The sequence below is a fragment of the Engystomops pustulosus genome, chromosome 2 (genome assembly GCF_040894005.1).
Source record: "Engystomops pustulosus chromosome 2, aEngPut4.maternal, whole genome shotgun sequence".
Lineage (NCBI taxonomy): Eukaryota > Metazoa > Chordata > Amphibia > Anura > Leptodactylidae > Engystomops > Engystomops pustulosus.
In genome coordinates, this window is record NC_092412.1 from 195,554,156 (window position 1) to 195,581,877 (window position 27,722).

Consider the following 27,722-nt stretch of genomic DNA (forward strand, 5'->3'; position numbering starts at 1 on the left):
TGATAGCCTGTGATAGAAAACCTGCCATAGCCAAAGTGTGTGATGGTAACACGAGACACACTATTTATCCTGCGTGTGGTGCAGCTGTGTAGGGGCTTAGTAACGTGCACTCAAGAGTCCCGTCTTGGCAAAGACTGGGAAGGTGGGAGTAAATTCCCCCGTGGTCCTGTAGTGGAGAGTTAAAGCTCCAAAATAATCAAATTTTACTAAAAGGAATTGGACCAATTGTCAGGCAGGGTTTGTTACTGGAAAGAGATACAAAAACCGCCCTAGGGCGGCACAAAGGAGCCCATATCCTGACAATAAGGAGTGGCGATTAAAACTTAACTTTTATTTATGAGCTAAAGTATATAATATAGGGTATGAATAGATACTTGGTGCTCAAAACAGAATTCGTGATTTAAAAGCACAAGTGTCCTAAATGAGGTGGCCTTAGGGTATAGGATCGTAGATCTGTGTATATAGTAACATCGGAGTGGGCTGGACTCGGGTAGTGATAGCTAGTATGGCAGATATACAAACCTGAACGCTATGGGTTATTATCATTTAAACCCAAGCGTTGATTCCTGTGGTATGGGATCAGTGAGATCCCAGACTTATACAGGAATCTATTGCGGTATCCACAGCCCACAAGACCCTAAGTCTATCCAGCCTACAAAACCAAGGTACCACCCCTAGATAGGACCACTGCAATTTAAAATAAGAAAAGAAATTAGCCCCCCGACATGTTTCGCCAGTGACCTGGCTTCATCAGGGGTCGGGCTAATACTAATCGGCGGCGCTGTCTCGCCGGGTATATAAAGATCTTAGCCCCTCCCCTCTGAGGGTATTTGACCTATGGGTGAGGCGGTTGCTCGCCGCCACCTACTTTTCTAAAGTGATTGAAGTGTAACAGAGGTGGGTGGAGCCGAAATCCGTGCCAATGGAGCGGGGCCAGGGGTGGTGCTACCTCAGACAGCTGGCGATGACACTCACCAATCCCTGCGAGCGAGTGTGCGCATGACAGGTTCGGCAGTGTTGATTCAGCGGTGAAGACGACTGCGCATGCCCAGGTACTTTGCCTCCGGAGTACGGCCGGCGGAGAGATGCTGTCAGCAATAGAGCTGACTGCGCACGCTCAGGCACTCTGTCCACAAACGCCACGGTGGAGATCAGGCAAAATGCACCCATCCGCTAGGTTAGGTAGGTATACTTCTGAGCATTTCCCATATAATATCCTAGGTCAGTAAAATGGTGCATAGAGGGGGAGGGGTATATGGGTATAGAATTCTTGGTTGGCACACCAGGTAATGAATATCCATCCTTTAAGAAGTGATGAGGTATACAATACCACTTCTAATAAAGACAAAAAAAAAAAAAAAAAAAAAAAACTTTAAAAAAAAAAAAAAAAACTTTAAAAAAAAAAAAAAAAAAATATTTTCTTTTTTTTTTTTTTTTTCTCTTTTTCTCTTTTTCTCCTTTTCCTCTTCTTTTCTTTTTCTTTTGAAAAAAATGAAGAAGATAAAGATGCACGTAAGTGGCCCCTTAGAGAAATGCTGCGAAGGTAAAGCCTTCATTCAGGCCCGATGGGCTCAGGGATTTAAGTCGGTGGATCCATCTGGCTTCCAACTGTAGAAGCTTATGGTCGATGTTTCCCTGTGGGACCCCGACAGGGAAACATCGACCATAAGCTTCTACAGTTGGAAGCCAGATGGATCCACCGACTTAAATCCCTGAGCCCATCGGGCCTGAATGAAGGCTTTACCTTCGCAGCATTTCTCTAAGGGGCCACTTACGTGCATCTTTATCTTCTTCATTTTTTTCAAAAGAAAAAGAAAAGAAGAGGAAAAGGAGAAAAAGAGAAAAAAAAAAAAAAAAAAAAAAAAGAAAATATTTTTTTTTTTTTTTTTTTAAAGTTTTTTTTTTTTTTTTGTCTTTATTAGAAGTGGTATTGTATACCTCATCACTTCTTAAAGGATGGATATTCATTACCTGGTGTGCCAACCAAGAATTCTATACCCATATACCCCTCCCCCTCTATGCACCATTTTACTGACCTAGGATATTATATGGGAAATGCTCAGAAGTATACCTACCTAACCTAGCGGATGGGTGCATTTTGCCTGATCTCCACCGTGGCGTTTGTGGACAGAGTGCCTGAGCGTGCGCAGTCAGCTCTATTGCTGACAGCATCTCTCCGCCGGCCGTACTCCGGAGGCAAAGTACCTGGGCATGCGCAGTCGTCTTCACCGCTGAATCAACACTGCCGAACCTGTCATGCGCACACTCGCTCGCAGGGATTGGTGAGTGTCATCGCCAGCTGTCTGAGGTAGCACCACCCCTGGCCCCGCTCCATTGGCACGGATTTCGGCTCCACCCACCTCTGTTACACTTCAATCACTTTAGAAAAGTAGGTGGCGGCGAGCAACCGCCTCACCCATAGGTCAAATACCCTCAGAGGGGAGGGGCTAAGATCTTTATATACCCGGCGAGACAGCGCCGCCGATTAGTATTAGCCCGACCCCTGATGAAGCCAGGTCACTGGCGAAACATGTCGGGGGGCTAATTTCTTTTCTTATCTTAAATTGCAGTGGTCCTATCTAGGGGTGGTACCTTGGTTTTGTAGGCTGGATAGACTTAGGGTCTTGTGGGCTGTGGATACCGCAATAGATTCCTGTATAAGTCTGGGATCTCACTGATCCCATACCACAGGAATCAACGCTTGGGTTTAAATGATAATAACCCATAGCGTTCAGGTTTGTATATCTGCCATACTAGCTATCACTACCCGAGTCCAGCCCACTCCGATGTTACTATATACACAGATCTACGATCCTATACCCTAAGGCCACCTCATTTAGGACACTTGTGCTTTTAAATCACGAATTCTGTTTTGAGCACCAAGTATCTATTCATACCCTATATTATATACTTTAGCTCATAAATAAAAGTTAAGTTTTAATCGCCACTCCTTATTGTCAGGATATGGGCTCCTTTGTGCCGCCCTAGGGCGGTTTTTGTATCTCTTTCCAGCTCATTATAACACACAGCTCTAATTACGCTCTGTGGTACCAACCAGCCGTGCACCTGTGTGACCATGGAGAGATTTTTATTCACTGGATGTAAACATAGAAGGGCAGCAAGCAGAGATCTAGAAAACTGGGAGGAATTGATACAGAACGTATATTGGAAAATTGTATAACTTTTTCCCGACTACTGACGGTCTAAAAACCTTCAGCTTACTTGGGTCCTGAGACCTGACACCAAAAGCCTCAGATACAGCCACAGACACTGCAGCAAAGGTAGAAGTGGTTTATTACACTTCAAGTTCTCCATTATATTATAATTCTTATAGTTCACACCCATATGTTAAATCTGGAACTTAAAAGGCAACTTCTCCTATTACTTGGAGTTTTGCTCCTGAAAAAATATTTTTCATATCTAGGTCCAACATAACATAACTTTCCAGTTGACTTTCAGGACATGTAAATCTAAATGAACACTGTGGTCAAACATTGAGTGCTCCCTCTGCCACCTACTAACGATCCTGGGTTGCCGATGATGCAGTACAGTAAATCACAAATTTTGTACCTCCACACCCATACCAAACGAGGATACAAAACTATACTAGTGATTATCCCGTATGACAAAATTAAAAAAAAAATTAAAAAAACACACACAGCAGCAAGGAAAAATATTATGCAAAAATGTACATATTTTAATTACACAAAAAAAAATTATATTCATTGCAATTAAAAAAACTTTATGAACCGCAAAAGTGTACAAAATAAAATCTACAGGTCTTTAAACAAATATAATCCATCACGCAGCCACATTGACAAAAAAAAAGTCCAAAAGTTACGAACTTATGAAGTCCTCCCCCCCCCCCCCCAAAAAAAGTATTTCATTATGCAAAGGAAGTTCATGGTTGATAAAACCAGTAGGGTATCTGAAACCAAAAATTGTGCTATTTAAAAACTACATTTCGCCACCACTAACAAAATATTACAGTTATAGCTTGTTGAAGGCATTGACAAAAAAACCCCTCTTAAATATGACCTGGCTATCAAGTTATTGGGACACAGTTACTAACAACAGTGCAAACAAATGTAGTTCACCCGTAGTTTGCACAGAGCCCCAGATTCAGGATTTCTGGCGCATGTTCTTCGTGAATCTGGCGTCCCCTACACAGTCCTGACAGAGTGCACCAACTTTAACATGTGGCGTGCAGCACAATTCTCTCCGAGTTTGCATGTTACATCTGCCACACAGTCCGTCTGAGCACCGGAAACCCCTAATTTGTGTCATATAATGCCCAGTGCAGCCACGCCACAAAAGGGTTGCATGAGACACAATGTGGCGCAAACACTTCTTTACTACCTGTGCAAACAATTTGCACCTAAAAGAACGTGCAACATTCGTCAGGAAAACTGGCGCATGTCCCCTAGTATATGTGCCCCATTGTTGATCAGCCAATCAGAAAGAGGTGTGCATTACATTTATAAGTAGCAATAAAAAACACTCCCAAAACTATGACAGACTAAATGACAGCATGGTGGGTATTAGCAGTTCTGGCCACAAATGGGATGATCATTGCTCTCTGGAGGATACAGATATTTGAAGCAGTCGCCGTAACATGTTCATTACATGTAATAACACTTATCCAGATACATTGGGTAGAACATTAGATTATAGTCCATTAGCATTTTGTTTTTTGCTTGTCAAGTGCAACCTGCAGCACTGGGGTCACCAGTTAATGTATCTGCCAGGAACATACCTCTACTCTGCTCATAGATCTTCTGGGAAAGCTCAGTTTATGACCAGAGTACAATATGGGAATCTCAATAGGTTAAAAAAAATTATGCTAATATAGAGTCTAGCACTATACATATACAGGATTATAATGAAAACAAGTAACCAAGAATACTACATCTAGCGCACTGGCACGAGAAAATCATGATTTCTACCATGTAAATCTTTGTAACGGAGGCTGTATGGCTTCTGCAGATTTGTTGCAATGTGCCACTGGCATATTATAATGAATCCTATGTAAAAACACCATATACTACAATACAGTACTATTGCAGTATATGGTAGGAACGATCAGACCATCTAGGGTTTATTGTGGCCCCTCTCTTACTCCCCTTCTAATTGTAGCCCCCTGCCCTCCATTCCTTTCATATTGTGGCCTCTGTCCTCCATCCTTTTCATAATGTGGCTGCCCTTCTCCCTAATACTGTGGCTTCCTGTCCTCCATCCTCCTCATATTGTGGTCTCCTGTCCTTCACCCCCCTTATATTGTGGCCTCCTGTTCTTCATCCTCCTCATATTGTGGCCTCCCTTCTCCCGCATATTGTGACCACCTGTCCTCCGCGCCCCTCATAATGTGGCCTCCTGTTTTTCATCCTCATATTGTGGCCACTTGTCCTCCATCCCCCTCATTTTGTGGCCACTTGTCCTCCATCCCCTTCATTTTGTGGCCTCCTGTCCTCCACCCCCTCATTTTGTGGCCGCCTGGCCTCTACCCCCCTAATTTTGTGGCCGCCTGGCCTCCACTGGCTTCATATTGTGTCCTCCCTCCCCTGAATATTGTAGCCCCTGTCCTGGTTTAAAAAAAAAAAAAACAACACACAACAGCCTTACCTACCTTTCCATCATTTCCCCACAGTCCTGCTTCCTCTTCTCCCCGTGACCCTGAGATGACGGGAAGGGGGCGATTCCAGACTGATGGCTCCTCCCCTTGGTTGTCCCCCACTTTAATTTTTCTCCCCTTTATATTAATATATAACACTTTCTGTACTTCTTCCCTTCTCCCCTTCCGATTGTGGCCTCTTGCCCTCCATTCCTTTCATATTGTGGCCTCTTGTCCTACTTTCTACTTCATATTGTGGCCTTCTTCCTCCATCCACCACATATTGTTGCCTCTCTGTCCTTCAGCCTCTGCAGGTCCCTGTCCTGGTTAACATACCTTACTTACCTTTCAATCGTTTCCCCGCATTCCTGCTTCCTCCTCTCCCCAGGGCCCCGAGATGATGAGGAGGGAGGGGGCCATATGGTGATAACGGCAGGGCCAGCAGAAGCTAGGTGCTATCCATGAACCCCGAAGAGAGGAGGAAGCAGGACTGCATGAGAACAATGGAAAAAATAAAATATGTTTCTTTAACCTCTTAGTGCCCTGCGTCCGATATATTAGATGATATATTAGACGCTGTAACTTAGCGCTCAGTGCCTGATATATACCAGAACGCAGAGCTTATGTCTTGATGTCAGCTCAGCTCGAGATTGGAGCTGGGCTGGCATCAGAATACACTGGGGCTCAGCTATAACTAACAGATGACACCCCAGTGTAACACCTGTGGTCAGAGTAAGCTCCGACCTCAGGTGCTTAACCCATTAAATGCCACAGTTTAACTTGCCTGACAGGTGTCTCTCCCCTACGATTCCCCCCGCACCATCTTCTTGACGCTGATCACTGTCATGTCATCCCTGGAGGTCCAATCAGGGTATGCCTGTAACATCCCATCTGCGACTAAAATGGCTAAATGAAGGCATTGCTGACAAAATTTGACCATTCAAAAATTTGATTTCATTGCTATGAAGACCTAAACGGGGTTATCAATCTTCCTAAAAGCGGTTGCTCATAATTTGAGGGGTGCAGATTTGAAAATGGGATGATATAAAAGGGGAGGGGGGGGGTAAAAATCTCTTAACAGTAATTAACCCCAAAATAGTAAATTCTGAAAATACTGAAAACCGATATTCAATTTGTAAGCGGTGCTCATAAACCATGAGCTCTTGTATCATGGTAAACACTTGTACAAATACAGCACAGTAAATCGTCTAATCCTTTGTTAATCTATTACTTAAACTGTTAAGCCTTTTACTTAGTAATAATCTTGGATGTGTTAAGCATTTTCCTGTTAATTTTAACATTTAAGAAAACAAACAGACCTTTGGGACCTTGCAATTCCCTTTGTTTTAAATGTTTTATTTCAATCGGTTTAATTCTTTCATCATTGTTCAGGACCTAGAATAAAATCCGTTTCTTATTTGCTAGAGATAAAATACTGGGGTGAGAGCAGAATGTGTCATTTAACAGTTTCTTTTATGTAAGGTGCTGGTGATGAATTAGGAGGTTTGCCTGCAGGACTGATAAAACCAGATTGTGACAAAATGACAAAGTGGGCTCCTCCTTGAGCAGCTAGGACAAACACAGATCTGCTGAATCAGTAGTTCAGCCGCACTTAAAGCTGTTAAAGCTTTTACGACAAAATATAAATAAAAACGGACCCACTAAGAACCTAACTGACTGCTCACTAATAAGTCTGGCTGATACATTATGTCCTATAAGCCACCCCTCACCACAGATGCTAGAGACAACATATGTAGTACTAAGCAGCTGCTCACTTTTTATGCTTACATGCCACTTCTGATTTCATCACAAAATGTTAACTGCATTGTAGAAATTCCCATTTCAGGTTAATGATATTCCATATTAACAGTCCTACTGTTTCAATATTCATATCCAGTTTTCCTTCCTGGTTATACACACACACAATACAAGCAACATTAGGGCATTTTCACAGCTCATGTAGTGTATATCGAAATGTATTACGCATCCTGAGTATTAAAGTGGTTGGCCACTTACAGCAAATTTTAACAGGGCAAGTATAAAATGGAAAAACCCTTTTGCCCTGTTAAAGTTTGGCATAAGGAGTTGTGGGTCACAAGAACCCCAGCAGCAGAACTCTGCACTTCCCTTTAAAAGGGTGAGCAGAAAAGGAGTGACCCTATTACGATCTTATAATTAATGGGGCTAAAATGTGTGCAACACCCCTGCCAATGTTGCAGACAAAGAAGTGTTGTGAATAAGCCCCCAGTCTGTCTCCCCCAGCTGGTGAGCCTGCACAACTCAGCCCAGGAATTATACAGTCCTATAGAGGTAATTCGCAGTGGTAGACCCTGCCTGTACAGCAAGAGTTAACAGGGATGTGTGTTTGAATTGTTAGCCAATTATGTTCCTCTATGTTAACTGGAGTGTGATTGGAGAGTGAGCCACCACCTGACCAGGGTTTACAAAACCCCTGTACAGGGAAGAGCTATGTCTCTTAGTCCTGAGCCTTGCTTCTGAGCACATGCTCTCAACCACATGAGCAGCTCTTCTAGAACACACACTGAGTGAAAAAGAGAGTGTCTGTGCACCTCTAGCACAGACACACAGCAAAACCCAGGACAAGGGCTGCAGCCTCCACATCTGAACACAGCCTCCATCCTGCTCATTTCTCCAGCGGGAGCACCCGCTTTTCCTCCTTTCCACCTGCGCTCCAGCGGTCACAGCACCGCATCTCATCTCCATTTCTACTTATACCTTGCAATCCGTGCCTGACGAAGGTCTGATTTTACAAGACCGAATCGTTGCAAAATAATATTTTTGTTGGATTGCTATACTGTTTATTCTGGACCAAATACATTCTCAATTTTTGACCAATAAGGAGTGCCAAGTTATCTTTTCTCTACAGCCTCCATCCCAGCCTGTAACTACTACCAGGCTGGTGAATCTACTCCTGAGGTTCACTCTCCATGACCACTCCAGTAATCCGGAATCTCCAACAATCCGGCATCTGTTCTGTTCTGTGACATCAGCGTCCCTAGGCTGCAACCGCCAGCCACTCTGGTATTCTGGGCCCAGGCTGCCTCCAGGCCCCAAGAAAAGGCTAGGCCCGGGGGGGGGGGGAGGGGATGTTGCATGTGCATATTTTTGCCCATGTACTGCAAACACAAATTATTATGGGGCATTTATCAAGTCTTGTACTGCCTGCAAATCTAGAAAAAGTTGCAATTCCTGGCAGAAGGCCAGGAATTATAACCCCCTCCCCCTTTACGCAACCTCCACGCCAAGGAAGCAGGAAGAGGCAAAGTGGGCCATGTCAGTATGCCATATAGGTTATATCACATTTCAAAGACAAGCAGATTTTGTTTTGCAATTAGGACATTTATCCACTATTCATATTACAGGGTATACATTTCTCCATCCCCTGGAAAGTGGTTAAATCCACAGTATGATAATGTTCCTGGAGTACAAGTCAAGGGTATACATATGACACAAAGTGGCCAATGTGAACAGAGTACAATGCTCAAGTCACTTTAAAATTATTTGTTTATGTTGCAAAATGCATGCAGGTTTTACCCTTATATTCATCAGAAACCAGAAGATTTAAAATACCTCAGCTTGCTGTGGCTGGAGCTCAATTTTTACAATGACATATCACTTTTTTGCAACGGATCAAAACTTTGCAGATTTTTTGTTTCATGATGTGTGTATGGGATGGTCATCAATCCCACACAAAGCAATACGATACCCTACATAGTTACCTATGCAATGTAACTGTATTACCCATAGCATGTTGTACCCTAAAGGGGTAGTGCGCCGTCAGCAAATAAAAGTTATTGTTTGCATAATGAAAAGTTTTATACAATATGGTCTTTGCATCAGATTTTGAAAAGTGATATAGAAATCCTATTGGAAAATTGTATTTATCATGACTTTTACTAAAACACCCCTTTAAAAAACACCTGTTCTTAGTGTTTATGGTCATCAGTAGAAAAACCCTCAAGAATCAAGGATGGCCAATTTTCAATGAATTTCAGTAATGAAAGAAAAAAAAAAAAGGAAGGATTTTGGTTGGTATTCATTTCAGTGACAGAAAATCACAAACCCGTTGACCTAAATTGCATGAAAATAAAATGTCCAGGTCGACCTGTCAATCAGGCATACTGATTAAGAAACCGTTTTCCCTAGAGCGTCTATGGTAAGGAGCCATTATGTGCTGACCTTTTGTGATGGACACATATCTCTACCATCCAAAGGAGACCAATCATTAAGCTCCTGTCAATCCAGGGCAGCTAGTGGCTCGGATAAACACATTAAACATCAGCTGAATGCAGACAGGGATCAGTAGGACTAGGTTCACATTGTTAAGCCTGCCAATATATAGGCAAGTAATCCTACTATTACCCTTCACTACTGCTACAATAGAGAGGATAGTCGTATTTGCACCAAGTATAACTCTTCCTGCTTAGAATATTCCTCTACTGCCCTTATGTTTTGTTTTATAGTGAATTTATACGAATGCACCCCAATCCTAAATGTCTCCTAAAACTAGTAGTCTTCCTGTAAATCTGGTAAACCTTATCATTTCAGGCCTATGTGGCATTTTAAATCTACCCACATTACCATATACTGTGGACAAATGGCAGATCCTCATATAGGGGGTATACCCAGGCCCTATATGAAGATCCCCTATGTGTCTGAAAAAAAAAAAAAAAAAAAAAAAAAAAAGCAATACTCATTTCTCGGCTTCTTCCGGCCTGGGCGTGTAGACTATGAAGCAGCGGTGTCACAGCCATGTGACGTCAAAGCGTGTGCCGAGTAAGGAGGAAGAGGAGAAGACTGAGCCACGGGCCGGGAAGAAGCCGAATGTGAGTATAGGAGATTTTTTTCTTTTCAAGAGGGCTCTGCTGTGTACGTTTCATTAATATGGAGGGAATGTCTCTGCTGTGTACGTTTCATTAATGAGGTGTGGCTGCTCAAAATCATATTAAAATAGTGTCTACATTCCCCTACCCCAAGGCTTATACTCAAGTCAATAATTTTTTCCAGATTTTTTTGCTTTTAAAATTAGGAGCATTGGCTTTTACACAAGTATTTACAGTATGAGGGGAAGGGGGGTTTAGACAAAGCGCACAGAGGTTGGGCCAGTCAGGTGCAGCATCCACATCCTCTACACTGTATGGAAGATCTGGTCTGTATGATATTCAGGTTGGATAGTTTCATGCAGTTAGGGAATGTGTTTGGCGTGCCTAAATAGATGGGTCATAAGTAGAGATGGCCAAATTTGTTGAAATTCGGTTCAGTAGTTGGCAGTAGTAAGTGTGCGATCACTGCCAGGAATCCCCCGATCAGACCTGACAGAGGATGGACAATGGCGCACAAAGGCAGCGGCCAACTGTCTTTTCAGTATTTCTCTATGGTACGCCAGTTGTTCCTCCCTCTCAGCAGCTGGAAAATAAGTCACCCATTTTTGAACGGTAGCGAGGGTCCAAGTAGGGTGGAGAGCCAAAACTCATGCCTATGCCGGATATTGACTATTCGGCTGTCACTATTTAGGCAAAGCAGCATGTTGCGGGCCATCTGCGCAAGTGACTCTGAGGGACTCCCGGCCTCAATCTCCACGGTGCTGCTGGGTAATCTGTCTCGTCTTCTACCTCCTCTGAATGCTCCTGTTCCTCCTCTTCTGTCACCTGGGTGGAAAAAAACCACTGATTTCACCAAACTCTGCTTGTGCTCCAATGTCGTTGTCCTCCTCCTCCAGTTCAGCCCCCACCGGACTCATGTGGCCATGAGATGTAGTCTCCACTTCTCCAGTGCCCTGACCAGACAGGTTTTGCAGCATGAGTTCCAGGACATGAAGCAGTGGAATGACATTATTCATACCGCAGTCCTGGTGACTGACAAATAACGTGGCCTCTTCAAAGGGCCTGAGCAAACGGCAGGTGTCACGCATGAGCTGCCAGTTGCTGACATCAAAGTTACACAGAGGAGTACTCAGGTCCGCTTGCATCATCAAAAAATCATTAATGGCTTTTCTCTGTTCATACAGGCGGTCTAACATATGGAGGCTGGAATTCCAACGGGTGGAAACATTGCATATCAGACTATGTTGGGGAAGGCCATTCTGCCGCCGCAACTCGAGGAGGGTGTGCTTGGCTTTGTAAGAACGTCTGAAGTGCATGCACAGTTTCCCGGCCATTTTTAGAATGTCTCGAAGATGGGTGGAAGACTTGAGGAACCTGTTGACAACCAGATTGAACATGTGCCCAATGCAGGGCGCATGGGCCATCACTCGGTGCAGTACGGACACCATGTTCCTCCTATTGTCTGTCACCAGGGTTACGATTTTCAGCTGTTGCGGAGAAAGCCACAGATTGATTTCTTCATGCATTTCGCGGAGCAGTTCCTGCCCTGTGTGACTTCATTCGCCCAACCAAACTAGGTGTAGAACTTTGTGACACCACTGTGCCCTGCACATGTGGTATGATGGAGCAGCACTTAGACTTGTGGAGGCTGAGGTGGTGGTGGAGGAGGTGGACACTGGCACATGAACAGCAATTTGACAACTTGGAGGAGAAAGCAGCGTCTCTTGTTCAAGTTGTTGGTATGGCTGGGTGGAAAGCACATTCACACATTGGGCCGTAAAGGACATGTACTGGCCCTGTCCATAGTTACAGCTCCACACGTCTGCACTGCCATTCACCTTGGAAGAAACCGATAAGCTCAAGGACTGGCCCACCTTCTATCCTACATATTAGTCAACGACTGGAACTGCCTTTTTGTAAAAGAAATTTCATCTTTGAACTCTCCACCTCGGTTTGGCACAAGCCATTAGTTCTCTAAAGGGTGCAGAGTCCACGACTCGGAAAGGGAGGGACTGCAGTACCAACAACTTGGACAGGAGCATGGTCAGCTTCTGCACCTTAGGATAGCTGGACACATACAGTTGTCTCTTTGTAATTGCCCTGTGCAATGACTGCTGCCGCCATGCATAACGAGGAGCAGGAGCATCTGGACCGGGAGATTATGTCAAAGACAAACGGCTCCCTTCGGCAGAGGTGATGGAGCCTTGACTGGCTGAAATGATATGTGTGCCCCTAGGTGCTGTTGCTGCGGCGACAAGATGGACCACCATATTTCTCCCAGTCCATTGGATGATGACATGCTGTTGGATGCTGCATGTGTTGACACAGGGCTGTGGTGTCAACAGTAAATAATTATTAAACCCGCACGATGAACGCCGTTAAAAAAAAAACAAAAAAAACTGTTATGAGTTATGTTTTCATATGTACTCCAGAATGATACTGGTACAAAGATTTGAAAATGGGTAGATTATATAGGGGGTTCTGATGCTAAATATGTAAAATTTCATTCAAAACTGTATTTATCCCCAAAATGGTCAATTCTGAAAATCCGGAAAAGCGATATTCGATTTGTAAGCCGAGTTACGTCAAAATAAATTATCCAGACATTTTAAAAAATATAAAATGTAAAGAAGACATATGGGAAATGTTATACAGCAATTTATTTAGGTGGCAAATCTATCTGCTTGAAAAAGCAATGATTTCGAAAATGGCTAATTTTTCAAAAATTCATCATTTTTTTTTTTTTGTAAATAAACGCAAAACTTAGCAGCCAAAATTTACCACTAAAATGAAGTACAACATGTGGGGGAAAAAAACTCTCAGAATCACTTTGATAAGTAACAGTATTCAAAAGTTATAACCATATAAAGCGACGCAAGTCAGAATCCAAAAAAATGGGGCTGAGGCTTAAACTATAAAATGGCTGCGTCCTTAAGGGGTTAATAATCCCCTGGTGAGGTTAAGGCTGTCCAATTGGTTGGATCCCTGGAATATACTTACACGAATAGCTTTGTGATATAGTTCTTTTGTGGAGAGGATGTGGAAGATTTCACCGATGTAGCAGAGCTAATACAGCTCCAAGAAAGTTTACCCAGTAACCAGTTCCTGACCCTGCACTTAAAGGGGTTTGCCCATGAAATGAAGTTTTTACATTTTAATACCCTAGCGATGCTTACACAATAAAGACTTTGAACCCCCTTACTTTACAATGTTACTCGGTTTTATTGCGGGTTTTAACTCCTATAACGCAGTGATGTCAATGTAAAATTCAAGAGTATGGGTGGGGACTCTCTAAGCAGGCACATTATGATGTACTATGAGATGCTGTTTGCTGACAATGTGCTTAAATTATAAGGGTTCAGGTTTATCTACACCTTCAATTAGCATCGGAACATTGTACTAGTATCTAACACATAGAAACAAAAAGAAATGAGACAGATCAGAAACAATCAGCTATGCTAACTCGCCTAGAACACACAGGCAGTTCTGCCTCCCTCCCGGATAAAGACCTTAGCTGTCTGTAGCCAGCAGAGGAAGACTCTGCACGCTGCTTCCCGGCAGAAAGAGCCTGTGTCTGAGCTGGTCTTGTAATGCGGGAAGGGTAGGGGGGGGTGGGAGACAGGAGGGAAGAGAGCACTGCAGTGTGTAGAAAAGAGAAGTTATTCATAAGAAGAATCGGACCATAGTCGGAAGAATTACTGTCGGATCCAGGGGCAACTAGAATATTAAATTCTGATAGGAGACAGGCAGGAAATATATCTGTGAAATGTTTTTTGTTTTTTTTTTACAGTGAATTAGAGAGAATGTGTTATTGTGTTACCCTGAGTATATTTAAGTTTTTTTTTTTTTTATTTCTGGGTATACCCCTTTAAAACCCAATTGGCCACTGAATGCCAACAGTGTGAAAAGTTGCAGTCAGTTTAATTAATCCCACATTTGGAGAGAGTTTGGGGGAAAAAAAAAAAAACTAACTCGTGGGCAGAGGCCTTTGTCTTCTGCCGGACCTTTGTGGCCCATTTTTAAGTTTAAAAGCCTGGGCTAACTGGAGCATCAAAAGGCAGGAAGTTTGAACATTGCTCCAATACTTAATTTGTATAAATCTAAGTTTACTTCCGCAGGTTGAGTCCCTCCAACATCATAATAGATGAGAAATGAAAGTCCAAGCCAGATGCTCAAACATCTTTATTCTGAAATATAGTATGCGCAGTAGCTAGAATCTACAAAGAAATTTGTGTTGACCACTTTCTTTTTTGGCTGTTTATTACTAGCCTTACAATATTGTAGCTTGGAATATACAAAAATATGTATGTACAGTTTCTATTCAGTCTTCTGAATGTCCAGGTCACAAAATGTATTTAGGTTTGCAGCAGGAGGCCGCAATGATCAATCACTCCCATTCAAAAGGGATGTTGTAAACAGGTATTCACAGCAAGCTACAGCCATTAGACTGAAAAACACAATGAATGGGTTGTGGTACATTGATTTACTACATTATCAATTCAACATAAAAAAAATTTCCATTTATTTTAACAGCTCAGTGCTAAAAACTATATTATCATCTTACTTGTCCCTTATAAACGCATTTCCTTTCCCATCATTATGCCCACTAATTGGCCACACATTTGTCTAAAAATGCTTTGTGCTACATTTAACAAGGCTTTTACACCTTTTTCAGCACTTTTACAGACTTTTCCGACTAAGAGTTGTGACTTAAAATGGGCGTGGTTTTTCTGAAAGGGGTTGTATCCAATGGGAATTAATCTGCGCACCAAAAAGTCTGATGCACAGTTTACACAAACTAAAATTAGGTCTAAAGAGGGAACCCACGAGCTTATACTTCACCAGAATTTAGCACCACAGCGTTAAATTTGGCGCAGCAAAAGACTAGAGTTTTCTAGGTAGAAACTGGCGGAACCTGAGAAACATTATTATATTCCTCCCTCCAATGAGCTCCCCGCATGGGATCTGTTCACAATGCACGTCTGTGGTGTCTGTGAGCCATAGGTTGTCTTTGTGGCTAGCTCATGGACGCTCCTTCTGGATGTCCGAATGTGGCCTTAGGGAAAGTCCTCTATGTCAGAACGGTATGCCTCCCGCCATCAGTTACGTCTATTCTTGGCAACTCACAACTGTACAGCCGCATGCAAATAGTACCAGTCTCCAAGTTCCAAAAACTTTCCATAGTAGCCAACTTCCTAACCCTTGCCTTGGACTATCAGGGTATCTGGACAATCTAGATTATCATGGGGAAAATGCACATGTAAATCTGCGACTTTTGCTACCAAGAACCCCGCAAAGTGTTGGTGTAAATGTCCACGGTTTATGCAGCAGAAGCTCAGCTTTCAGTCATGGTCTGTTTGCAGAAGATACATCATTATTTACAGGTAGGTTTTGCTTCATAAAACATGTAAAAACAACAACAACAACAAAAAAAAAAACCTGAATGTGAAGAATTCCTAAATTATATTTATCATTACCTACCACAGCAGAATCCTAATGGGCCTTCCACAAGGTGAATCAATATTTTGCTGGTCTTTGATTAAATCAGGATCAGATTAAAAGATAAATGAAAGTGACATTTTCCACAGGAATGTGATCTTTTACAGCAACCTCCGAATTCATCAGCAACACCAACAGTATAATGGGAAACATTTTTAAAGCTGAAACCAATGTCAATTTTTTTCCCGAGACGGCCATCATTTCTTGCAAGTCTAGATCTTTCCTAAACAATTCTAATTTTCCAATAGAATAACAACCAAAGAGAACGTATGAAATAAGATTAATATTGCTTTTACAGTATATTAGGTGCAGCTCAAATTACAGTAATAGCCAACCTTATACCGTAGATTTTCGGAGGATGTGGAATATTTGTGCCCATGAACATGCAGTCTCCATTTCTCATGACCTTATGTGATCACAATATATAAATATAACAGCAAAGAATACAACTATTATACATATTAAAATAATTTACAGTCAGCTACGGTCCCAGAAGGTCTTTCACTGTGTACCCTCTTCTGATATTTACTGATCTGATATATTATTGGAAGACATTCAGGTTAGAGGTGGAGGAGGGCAGACAAAGAATAACAATCCATCGTTTGGTATTGCACTAGGAATATTTTAAAGTGGCTTTGTGAGATTAGAAAAACATTCTGTGGGGGGGGGGGGGGATTCCGACCCAATGAATAGGGCAAAGCTGAAATAGCCGGTTGTATTACCGTATTTAGTTTTATTCTTAGATCTTTGAAAAATGGGTGTATGAGACCCCAGGACACTTTGGCTCCATGTTCTTGAGAACATTGATAGAAAACCTGGCAATGAACTTTTGTCTATATTTAAGGCCCTTATTAGAACAGCATCCACCATCCTGAAAGTAGAGTGGTATAGCCCAGCAGTAAAGTTTGCAACAATCATTGAAAGGGAGGAGAAAATGGCTGAAAGTGATTAGTTTGACACAAGTTGACCCCGTTCAATTTCTGTTTCAGTATAACATCACTAGAGCCTAGAGAGGGGCTACACATGATTCACAGCTCTAGGACACAAGGGATTTTACAATTAACTCCTTTATCAACAGGGACATCGCCATTAACCTTTTTTATGTAGGCCAACCCTTGGTTAGGGCAAACAATAACTCTACCCAGGCCTATGTAGTGTGGCATGGAGGTTTTAAGGAATTAAATGAAATTCCAGTATTCTATACAGAGCATCCGAGAGTCATCTGCATTGCCATTACATTGATGGCATCTCACTTTCTCGAAAGTCTCCAGTAAAATATGGTAAAGAAAAATTATCCAGGACTACATTGAATGGAGACCGGGGTAATTGCTGTGCAACTGGTCATACAGCGAATATTTGTATGTGGCATTGCAAAGTCTGTGATAGGGCCCCACCTAATATAAAGTGTTGTTGAATTGATAACAAGCTCCTCCTGCCACTTCTTGCTACTATTAATCCCCTCTATATTATGCCCTTGGTAACATCTCTACTTATGCTTTATATTCTTGTGTGAGGAAGTGAGTTTGTAGGGTTAACATGCAAGTACATTGCTCTTGGGTTGTTCAATAGGATTATACACCATGCCTTCGGTTTAGTGCAGTTTAGAAACAAGTGATATAAAAATGCATTTGTCCTTTTTTATTTTTAGTCCAACTAGAACAGATTGGGCGAGAAGAACATTAAACATTCACAAATCTATAAACAAATGCTGAGAGACAAGCAACATGTGAAGCAGTGGAAAAAGGGCATTCGGAGCCTCAGGGCTGTTCTTTTATCTAACGGAACAACGTCTACAGTGCTCACCGATCTACTCAGAAATGGCCTTACCTTTTTATTAATCTCTGACTAGCAATGACAGCCTTAAGGATCTTTGGCTCTTCACTGAAATACTGCATTGACAGTAACTCTAGGGCATGGGCGTTCAGTTATGAACTCTTACACAAAACTAATTTAACACAATCTCACACTTAATTACATTAAATGATAGTTGAGCATTTTCTTCCTATATTCACCGGCCGCACGCTGGACGACCATCCTAGATCTGATGGAAATGCAGCCAGATTTCATCATCCCCATTTCCTGATTAAAGCTCTGAAAGCTAATTGAAGGGAATTGAATTATTAACTTAACGGTTGGAATAATATAAGGACTATACATTTTCTGACAAATCCTGCTGATTAAACAATAACTCTGCGATTGTATGGAACTCTCAACTCCAGAAAATGAGGTATTGTTTGCAAATAATAATCTGGTGATTATTGCCTTTATTGCAGTGTATGGTATAAACAGAATTTACCAGAGGCAAGATACTGAATGCTGCCATTTGAAATCATACAAGTAATTTTGCCAGCATGTTTAAGATGGTAAATAATTTACCAGTCATATTAAATTCAGGGAGTTTTTCTAGGCTCAAACTCATATTCAAAAATGGTCCCCATGTGTTCATTAGGATAACTTTGGGTGTCCCAAAAATATAAAGCAACCAGCCATTATTTACGCTTGTGGTCTGTGACAATACATTTACCAGCACTCCTTTCTCTTACAGTAGAAACAACTGCCATGCCCAAAGCCTTTTTAGTAATCACAACACAACACCTATGCACAATACCAACTCACTTCCCTATTCAGAACCATGTGCTCATGCCGTGTTTTTCTCTCTGTATCCCTAAAATCCCAAAAGCTTTCAATTCCTCCACAACTGTTTACTCCATTGCCCTGTTCCCATGCACCATGTATGTGCTCCATGCACACCTATTGGCTCATCCTAGCTGCTCACCTCCTTTCCTTTCTCTGTAGATCGAGAGGACATAGTAGGCAGGAACTGAGCAAGTCAAACACTGCTAGATGTCATTGCCATTCCCAATAAGTGATGTCTGCCACTATGTGACCGATTCCCCCCCCCCCCCCACAAGCACACACATACATAACTGAGGTGTGCCCTTAAGTTCATAGCCAGGACTATGCTTGTGACATAACAGTAAGGAGCAAAAGTATGGCTCAGTAGAGGTCACATGACCATCCAGACAAGCAGTAATCTGCACAAATCAGAAAAGTGTCATATTATTGAGATTCCAACATTTTTGGGTCATACAGTGAGCAGGGAATTCTGTTTGTCATTCTCGGAGCCATCCATACAAATCCAATGGGGCAAGACAATAGGGTTCCATGAAACTATTCCAGAACTCAGACCTAAGACAATCTTTCTTCTTGTTGACTCAGGATACTGAAAAGGTATCTTTTTGTGACACGTTTGTTTTAGTCAATGCTTGTATTCCTCTTAAAATCAGAGGAGCATTGAACTTTGGACATTTGAATATTTCTCTATATATGTATCTATATAGATCTGTAGAAAGGGTTAATGAACAGACATTTCTGCTGCATCTTTTAAAGAGAATTAGTAATTTTTCACAGTTATAGTAGCGGTAGTTGTTTACCGCTTTGGAAACTTTCTTCTATAGAATATTATGAGGACTAAATGCAAGTGGGAGAATGCCATGTCATTGTTTGGGCTAAAATAAAAGGCATATAAAAGAGAAGAGTCCCAGTCCCTGTCTTAAAGTTAGAAAGCAGGAGGAGAAGCCTGCCAGTCTACCGGAACAACCAGAAGAAGCTGAGATAGGGATAATTTGCCTTGGGTTCCTAACCTTTGGCCAGGGTACTAGCCTTCTGAGAAAAAGGGCAGCTAACCCAGGCCTTCCCTCAGCATTGAGCACTTCTTCTGTCAGGGAGGGGATTGAAGAACTCAGCCCTATGTCTTGCTTTGTTGTTAAATTGCTTCCGTAAAGGTAACCGCTACTTACAGTCCCCGACACTCTGGACTTCTTTCCCATTGGGGTGCACCATGCCTTACCACTGCTTCCAGAGAGCAGCAACATGTGGTGAAACCTCTACAATACCTGATGCACTCAACATAGCATTGGGGCCAGCCCTAACCTGGGCACTGCAGTGACAATTCTGGAGAAACTGTTTAGACTACATGCACACGACAGTATTGGGGGCCATGATCTGGCCACACAGATCACAGCCCCCCATAGACGTCTGTTACACCCAGTCATGATGCAATGAGCTCAATGTATTGCCACATCATGACCAAAACAGGCCAAATATTGTACTGCTCAGTTTCTTATGGAGAGGGATGAGCAGCGTTTCCAACATTGTCCCTACAGAGAAGTAGTCTAAAAGGCATGACAGTTTTAGTCGTCATGACAACCACTAGAATAAAAGTGTGAATATACATGTTAGTGCCTTAAGAATATCTGAATGTTTAAAACAGAAGTTGTAAAATTAACTAGACACCCTGAATACCTTTTTAAACTCAAGTATATTAGCTATAGCATAAGAGGGGAAAAAAAATTGCCAAAAAAAAAAAAAACAAAAACACACACATGCTTTTAAAAGCAAGCTTCAAGCAGAATACCCAAGACAAGATCTAGTGGTGGTGACACCATTGTATAATAAAGACATGCACCACTTCCCCATCATTCCTTCAATCAGGCATAAAAATGAATCATAAATTCTATAAAGGATCTACTGTATAATACTTGGAAAGGAAAATCCAGTCAAGGAAGGTCCTTTATTGTTGAAAAACCATTCTGTTTAAAACACTGTAGAAACAAAAAGCTAAAGCTACTAACCTTGTTGGGATCTTGACTCGAAGATACCGGTCCACGGCAATAGCTAGTAGTGCAAGTATGGAGCTCTGAGTAAGGATCAGCATAATACAGGCCACCATCAGGCAGCTATAGAATTCAGTCTCCAGTCCAATACTGATTATTATGGCTAAAGGGATGACCAGTGCTCCTACTGCAATATCAGCCACAGCAAGGGACACAATGAAGAAAAAAGTGGTGTCTCGAAGTGCTTGGTTCACAATCACCGCCCAGATCACCAGTATATTCCCGAGCACAGAAACCAGGGCAATAAGTACTTCGATGACAATGTAGACAGCTAGTGAGACCGAGGTGCCCATGCTGTTTCAGTGCAGAAAACGATTGTTATTCCTGAACCTGAAAAAAGAGGACATCACATTGAAGAACGGCAGTTTGAAAATTACTAGACAATTTAATTTACGATAACTAATAGGGGTTGAACACTTTAGTTCAGCTTTATTGTAGTCTGGGTTAGGGCTCTTTCCCATTGGCATTTTTCACGCCCATGGTTCAGTGATTTCCACGGATGCTTCCCAAAGCTATTCATTACTATGGGCGTTTTCACATTGGCTTATTTTCACAGATTCTGTTGTCCATGGGGAAAAAAATAATAATTAGATGTGGATCATGGTAGGCAATAAATCATCCTTTTTTTTTACCAATGAGGCTGAAAGACCAGGTGTAAGGTTTTCAAAGCAACATTAAACCTTCAGTTCTTTGTTTGGAGAAAAACTGAGACACAACGGAGACAAAACGCAACAAATGCGCCACTAAAGCTGAGCACCAAACGCCAATGTGAAAGAGGTAATTTACCTGAAATAAAAAGTTCAGCATCATTTACATGATATGTAAAGTAAAGCCCCAGATTCAGAAATTTTAAATGCGTCATTAGCTGCCATTTCTGTCCATAAACTGTGCAGATGGACAGTTAGAGATCACATGACCCTCCATCTGCAGCCATTTTATTGACAGGAATGTGTGGTGGATTAGGTACAGACATTTCTTTACCAGAGTGCTCACTTTTCCCATCAAGTGGTGCAGACTCCACCCATCACTGAGTGCATGAAATTGTGAAAATTTTTGCAGTTTTTTTTGTTTTTATTTCTCCAATTCCTATTGTTGTGTGCAGTTATATGCATTATTTTACACAATGTTACATTTTGTGGGGGGCATTTATCATTAGGCAGGATTTGTACTCCAGTTTTTAGACTGCTGGATAAATCTAGAATTTGAAGAGTTACGGTCTGCAATGTATTTGCAACTTTATTTTGCTGAAAAGTCAAAAAAGATTTTTGTAAAACCAGTTACTTAGCATTTCCTACAATAGTTCATTAAAAAAAAAAAAGGATCAATCTATCAGACATGTCCAATTGAAGGCTAAAAGTTTGCTGGTTGTCAGAATATTATGGATTATTCTTTAGACTCCTAATTTTTGTTTTGGCATGATTTTATTGGTTCAAGCCATGGTTCAATATTTAGAAAATGGAATGCTCTAGCTGTTTTGGATGGATCACGAAAACCTTGTTGGGAGAGGTCTGCATTACTAGGTGACTACATCAGAGCTGATGGGCAAAAACAGCTTGTGTGTGCATGTGGGCTTACTCAAATATCTACTGAAGCTCACAATGGAGTCACATTACAAGGAATCACTATGCATAAGGGATAAAGGGGGTGGGGGGCGGAGTGATTCACAGCAGCTAGATTTATTTTCATCAGCACAGAGAGGAAATTAAACAAGAAATAGACTGCATAGATTAAATGACTATTGGTGGGATTGTAGAAATGCCCTGCAATAATTGTCCGAACAATCTCCACATCCCATTCCGTGGGGTGGATGTATTAGGGCTTGTACACCAGTTTTCTTCCATACAGCCATGAAATAATAGTAATTCCTAGCAAACTGCCAGGAATTGTCTGATTTGTTCTGAAATTAAATTTTACTACAATGTGAAACCCATAATCCACATTTTAAAGAATTTTAAAAAACAACACTCGATTTAAGGGCAATTACCATCATTTTTAGTAACGGTAGCCAAGTCCTACTAACCTGTTCCTGAGGAAAAATGTTCCTCAGGACGTACTATAATCCTGCAATTTAGGATATATAATAAATTACTCTAATCAGTGTGGGGCACTCTGAAGTGCCTTGTCTCATATATTATTCACTCCCCCTACTGATAAAAGTCCCACCTGGTCCCCGCCTATCCACAGTGCATAGAGCAGGTAACATCAGTGACTGGACCGGACTGGAAGTGTAACTAAATTATAAGACCAGGCACTCTGAAGTACTATACTGCAGTAACTGCGCCATATAGAGTTAGAGAAGTCCTGAGAAGAACTGTTCCTCAGGAACTGGTTTGTACTACACATCTACCTTCAGTAAAACTGAGGCAAAATGTCCTTTAAGTCCATTCTAGTAACAAAATCATCTAATCCACATAACAATCTAATTGAGGAAATCTCAACTAAGAACCCCTAAGGGTATTTAAACTGTCTCAACTTGTGACATAGCTGACATTTTTTACAACCTTTACATTTGACTATTTGATTAATAGAGTAGCCCTTTTTTCTCTTCCATGTCTTGTCTGAAGTGGCCTTCAGAAATAGTTACAATTGAAGCAGCATATGGACATATTCAGAACAACGGTGATCTGTGCTATAAAAATAATGTTGCAGATTTACCATGCAACTAATCCGCATGCAATATGTTACTTGTGTAGATAACATTAGGCTTATACACATTCTGGATTTTCATGAGGGAAAACCAAATGTAAACCCTCATTGTGCCAAGTGTATTGCATTTTGCATAAGGGTTTGCATACTGAATTCTACTTGCCCAGAGACTTGTTATCTTATATAATTTCTGGAAGTAAAAAAAAAAAAAAAAAAAGTGTTTGCAAATTTCATGCTGATGAAAATGTTATTAATATTCCTTACAAAGACAATAAATATTTTCTGTTTATGTGCTTAAAGTAGACAACTCCTTTAAAAAAAATTTAAAAAAAGGGTTCAACTGAGCATGACCCTTTACGTTTAAAGGAAATCTATCAAAAATTAAGCATGGATACACCTGGGACAATTACTCATAATGTGGTAATCTTTTTTGTTATCCATGGCTTCCTTCCTTCTAATATCAACTTTCAAAATTATGCTAATAGACCTAAAGGGCTCTGGGGGGGTGTTTTCTGACCTCCCATGTTCTAGCTTACAGAGGACCTGTCACCCAATTTATCGGCACTAGGAGCTCGATCAAACGCCCCAGTGTTAGAGTGATAGCGTTAGGATGTAATTGTCGGACAGCTCGCAAAGCTGTCCGACGTATCCATGAGGGGGCGGGGTTGGGGCGTGGCTAGGGGCAGGGACTGCCGCCCTATGGAGCTAACGGGGCAGTCCGGGGAAGAGGCAGCACCTCGGACCGCCCCCTCATGAAGCTTTGCTGTCCGATGATTACACTGTACCCCGCCGCAGTGTTTGATAGCGTTACTGGAGGTTTTGGTAACGCTATCACTATAACACTGCAGCGTTTGATCAAGCACTAGGAGCTGCTTACTTTAGTAAGCAGCTCCTAGTGCCGAAAATTTAGGTGACAGGTCCTCTTTAAGATAGACTGTTACATTGTGCAGGAGCCCTCCCCCCAGCCCCTATCCCCACTTTTTGCTGAAACTTTCTCTGCTGCTATGAGCTTACAGAGGCATGAGAGTGCTGTAGGAAGAGGATGAGACAAAGTGTAAGGCCTTCTGTATATCGGACCAGCCCCGCAGACTGGACATTGTGCAGCTTTAGAAGCCAGGCGACGTCAAGAAAATCCACCTCAGGCGAACAGTACGAACAAGGCTTTATTTTAACTTTAAAATTGTGGATTTGCTGGTAAGCGTGCTTTAGGCATGTCCATACATCCTTTCTAAATTAGATCTTTCTTTGATTTTGAGCCAAACTACTTACCAAATCAAATGAGTGTATTCAGTACTCAGCATATGCTATTCTAAGGATAAAATGTACAGCATAAATTGTCATTATGTAAATTTGGAATCTGAACCAAATGGCTATCTTATCTGACCCATGTGGACACACCTAAAAAAAAAAGTTTCTATTAAATAAAAATAAACTAAGTTAGGCGCCAACAGCATATTTTAGAGCACATTAGCACATTCCTGGCTGCAACAAACCTACTTTTTTCTTTACTTAATGTTAGAAGCAAAAAAAGTTACATTGTGAAATATTGACTTTTAAAAATAACCATTTTTTAACCAAATAACTCAACTAGTTTGTAAGGAATCAAAAGACTATACAGGCGGTCTCACACTTAAGAACATCCAACTTACAGACGACCCCTAGTTACTTTACTGTACGTTAGCCATAGACTACACTGATCAGCTATAACAGTTATCACAGTTATCCATTTAAGATTTATTGTTGCTATTTCTGGTTCTTATGACAACCCAATATGGTTAAACTCCAATTGCCACAGAGAACAAAACATTTTTGGCTGGAGTTACAATTTTATAAAATATATATGTCTGACTTGCATAAAAATTCAACATAAGAACAAACCTACAGAACCTATCCTGTACGTAACCCGGGGACCGCCTGTACATTACAACAAACAATCAAAGTAATTGAAGTTCTCCTTTTAAAAGGATTGCAGAAATCACTTCTCTTTCTGACACGATCATTTATGTAAACGTCCTCTCTGAGTGAGCAGAAGGCAGCTAGGGTCAGAGGAGATGAGCCGGAATAGATGAATGGAAGCAGCACACAGGTCTGAATTCAAGACCTGAGAGGATAGGTAAAACATGAGCCACATCATGTACTGTAAATAAACTAAATGACTACATTATTCTTTCAAGCTGTAATAATATGTAGCCGATCAAGCAGTGGGAAAGGGTCGGGGACAATGACTTGCCCATGCTACTTGCATATTCCGAATGGTCCTCATCTGTACAGAGATGTGCAATATTCCTGCCAAATCATACATACAGTTAATTAAACTTAAATCTATACTCATCCTTTACAGCATTACTATGCTGTAAAGGTTCCGAGTCTGTAGTGATCATTGTGAGCTTTGTTTTCAGGTTTGTGATCACTTGTCTACTACTAGATGCCACTAGATTACTGATCATGAAGACACATTAGTCAATAGGCAGCTCCAGTTTTACTTCTAGCAGTGTGATCATAATTGAATGGCTTATACGGCGACAGGGTGTCATTTTAATCAGAGAAATTCTGTATTCGGTTTCTGCATTAATCACATAGATCTTCTGTGGGAATTGAATTTGTCAGGAAAGGTATAGTGTAATATAATAATACAAAATAATACAAAATAATAATACTAAAGAATAGTTAAATATAAAAATACATTTATTGTCATAACACCAGACTCCAACATACTACAATGCCATTACAATCCAGCATTAACCAATTTTTAACTAGTTATGTGACAGTATACTACTTCATCAAGCAATGTATGTCCAATTAAGAGTTGTTGTTTTTATTGACAGCCTGGGGTTCTAGATAATGATACAGGCCATTCATACTTGTGACAGCTTAATAGCGCCCATTGTATGCTATCCCAGCGTTCTGTGACATAAAGAATATTGTGCAGAGAAGGACATAGTGACAGATTTTACATCTGAGTCTCTGTGTATTGCTTGGCATTTTATCTTATAAATACACACAATTAGATAATGCACATTCCCCTTTGGAAAAAAAAAGCTTAATGAAACTTGACATTATCCAATAATATGTAATGACTACTATAAACTCAGTAGAGAGAAGAAGGTTATATACAGAGGGGCATAGAGAACAACCATGGTAGAAAGGGCTATTGTTAATAAATAGGAAAAATCATTTTATGTCTTCTTGTATTGCGGTTCCATCTCTGCACATGTAGTAGTGTTACATGTATAGTATGCATACTGTACATGCTGCAATGACGTCATTGTCCCTAGCTGGGCTGCTAATCTCTAGAAACAGCAGTAAGGACACGAGTTATCTTGCGCTGTCACCTCTCTGATATCACATACTATATATACACACACACAGGACTATATTATCACAAGGTTCACACATGTGTCCTATGCAGGCAGCAGGGGTCATCACGGTCTCCATTCAGCCATACACCTGCCTGCTCCTCTCCTTACCTCCACATGTGCAGCTTATTGTCCCCTATGTGTTCTAAGTGATTGTTACAAAATGACAAGTGTTTACAAAACATTGCAAAAAGTAATAACACCACTCAGCTCCATCTACAGCACAATGATACAGTCATACAGTACGTGTCTAATATACAATCCTGCCCACAGTAGGAGAGAACATTATTCCTATAGACAGGACACAGCTGCCATGGAGAAAGAAAGACAAAAGGAAGCCTGTCATCTGAGGTGTGCAATTCACCAGTGACAGTCTAGTTATCTGTCCTGTACACTGACACATACAGCAATGCCATTCATAGACTCAATGCATGAAGACAACATTCAATAGATACTTACCATGTCTGTATGATAAGCCAGCAGGGCATCGTCAATACCTTTCATACTCTGCATTATTCCCAGTGCAGAGCATCCCTCCTGCTGCCCTTGAAGAGGTGCTGCAGTGTCTCCCCAGTCCAATGCACTCTGCAGTGTAGGGTGTCATCCAAAATGCACACATTCCTCCCCTGCCTTTACCTCTGCTTACTCTGCTATTGCTGCTTTTTACCAGCTTCCAACAGTGTTGCAATCAATCAGTAATCACATGATCCTCAGTACTAGTCTCCAGAGATTTGCTTAAAGGGATAGTATCCTGCAAAACAGGGGGTTTTAACCTGCATAAACCAGGGAGGAGTGGATACATATATCATTGGCATGGTTACTAAACATTTTCAGTTAACCCATTACCTTTCTGTGCATTGGAAATCCCCAGCACAGGTTCAGTGTATGCTCTTACATGAATATTTCCTATACTTATGGTATGGAGTTGGCACATGTACAGAAATCTAACACCAAATTACTATACTGCCAGTGGACATAAATCTGCTTTGCTGCATTATGCTTATGAAAATTGCATACTGCAGCAATACAATAATCTAAATGTAGTGCTAGGGTATTAATTTTTTATCAGCGTCTTGTGGGGAAGGCAGGA

General features: G+C 41.3%; 1 protein-coding gene and 1 long non-coding RNA gene across 2 annotated transcripts in view; one reads left to right on the forward strand and one right to left on the reverse strand.

Annotated features, from left to right (window-relative positions):
- Positions 1 to 27,351, reverse strand: part of ADORA1 (adenosine A1 receptor) — a 66,643-nt gene extending 39,292 nt beyond the window's left edge. Inside the window, exons 1-2 of the mRNA XM_072137726.1 lie at positions 27,092 to 27,351; positions 20,589 to 20,960 (exon numbers count right to left, since the gene is read on the reverse strand). Coding sequence (XP_071993827.1) covers positions 20,589 to 20,923 — 335 coding nt within the window. The 5' untranslated portion in view covers positions 20,924 to 20,960; positions 27,092 to 27,351. The remainder of the gene's footprint in view (positions 1 to 20,588; positions 20,961 to 27,091) is intronic.
- LOC140119084 (uncharacterized) overlaps positions 1 to 27,722 on the forward strand; it is a 141,826-nt gene that overhangs the window by 19,456 nt on the left and 94,648 nt on the right. The window lies entirely within an intron of this gene.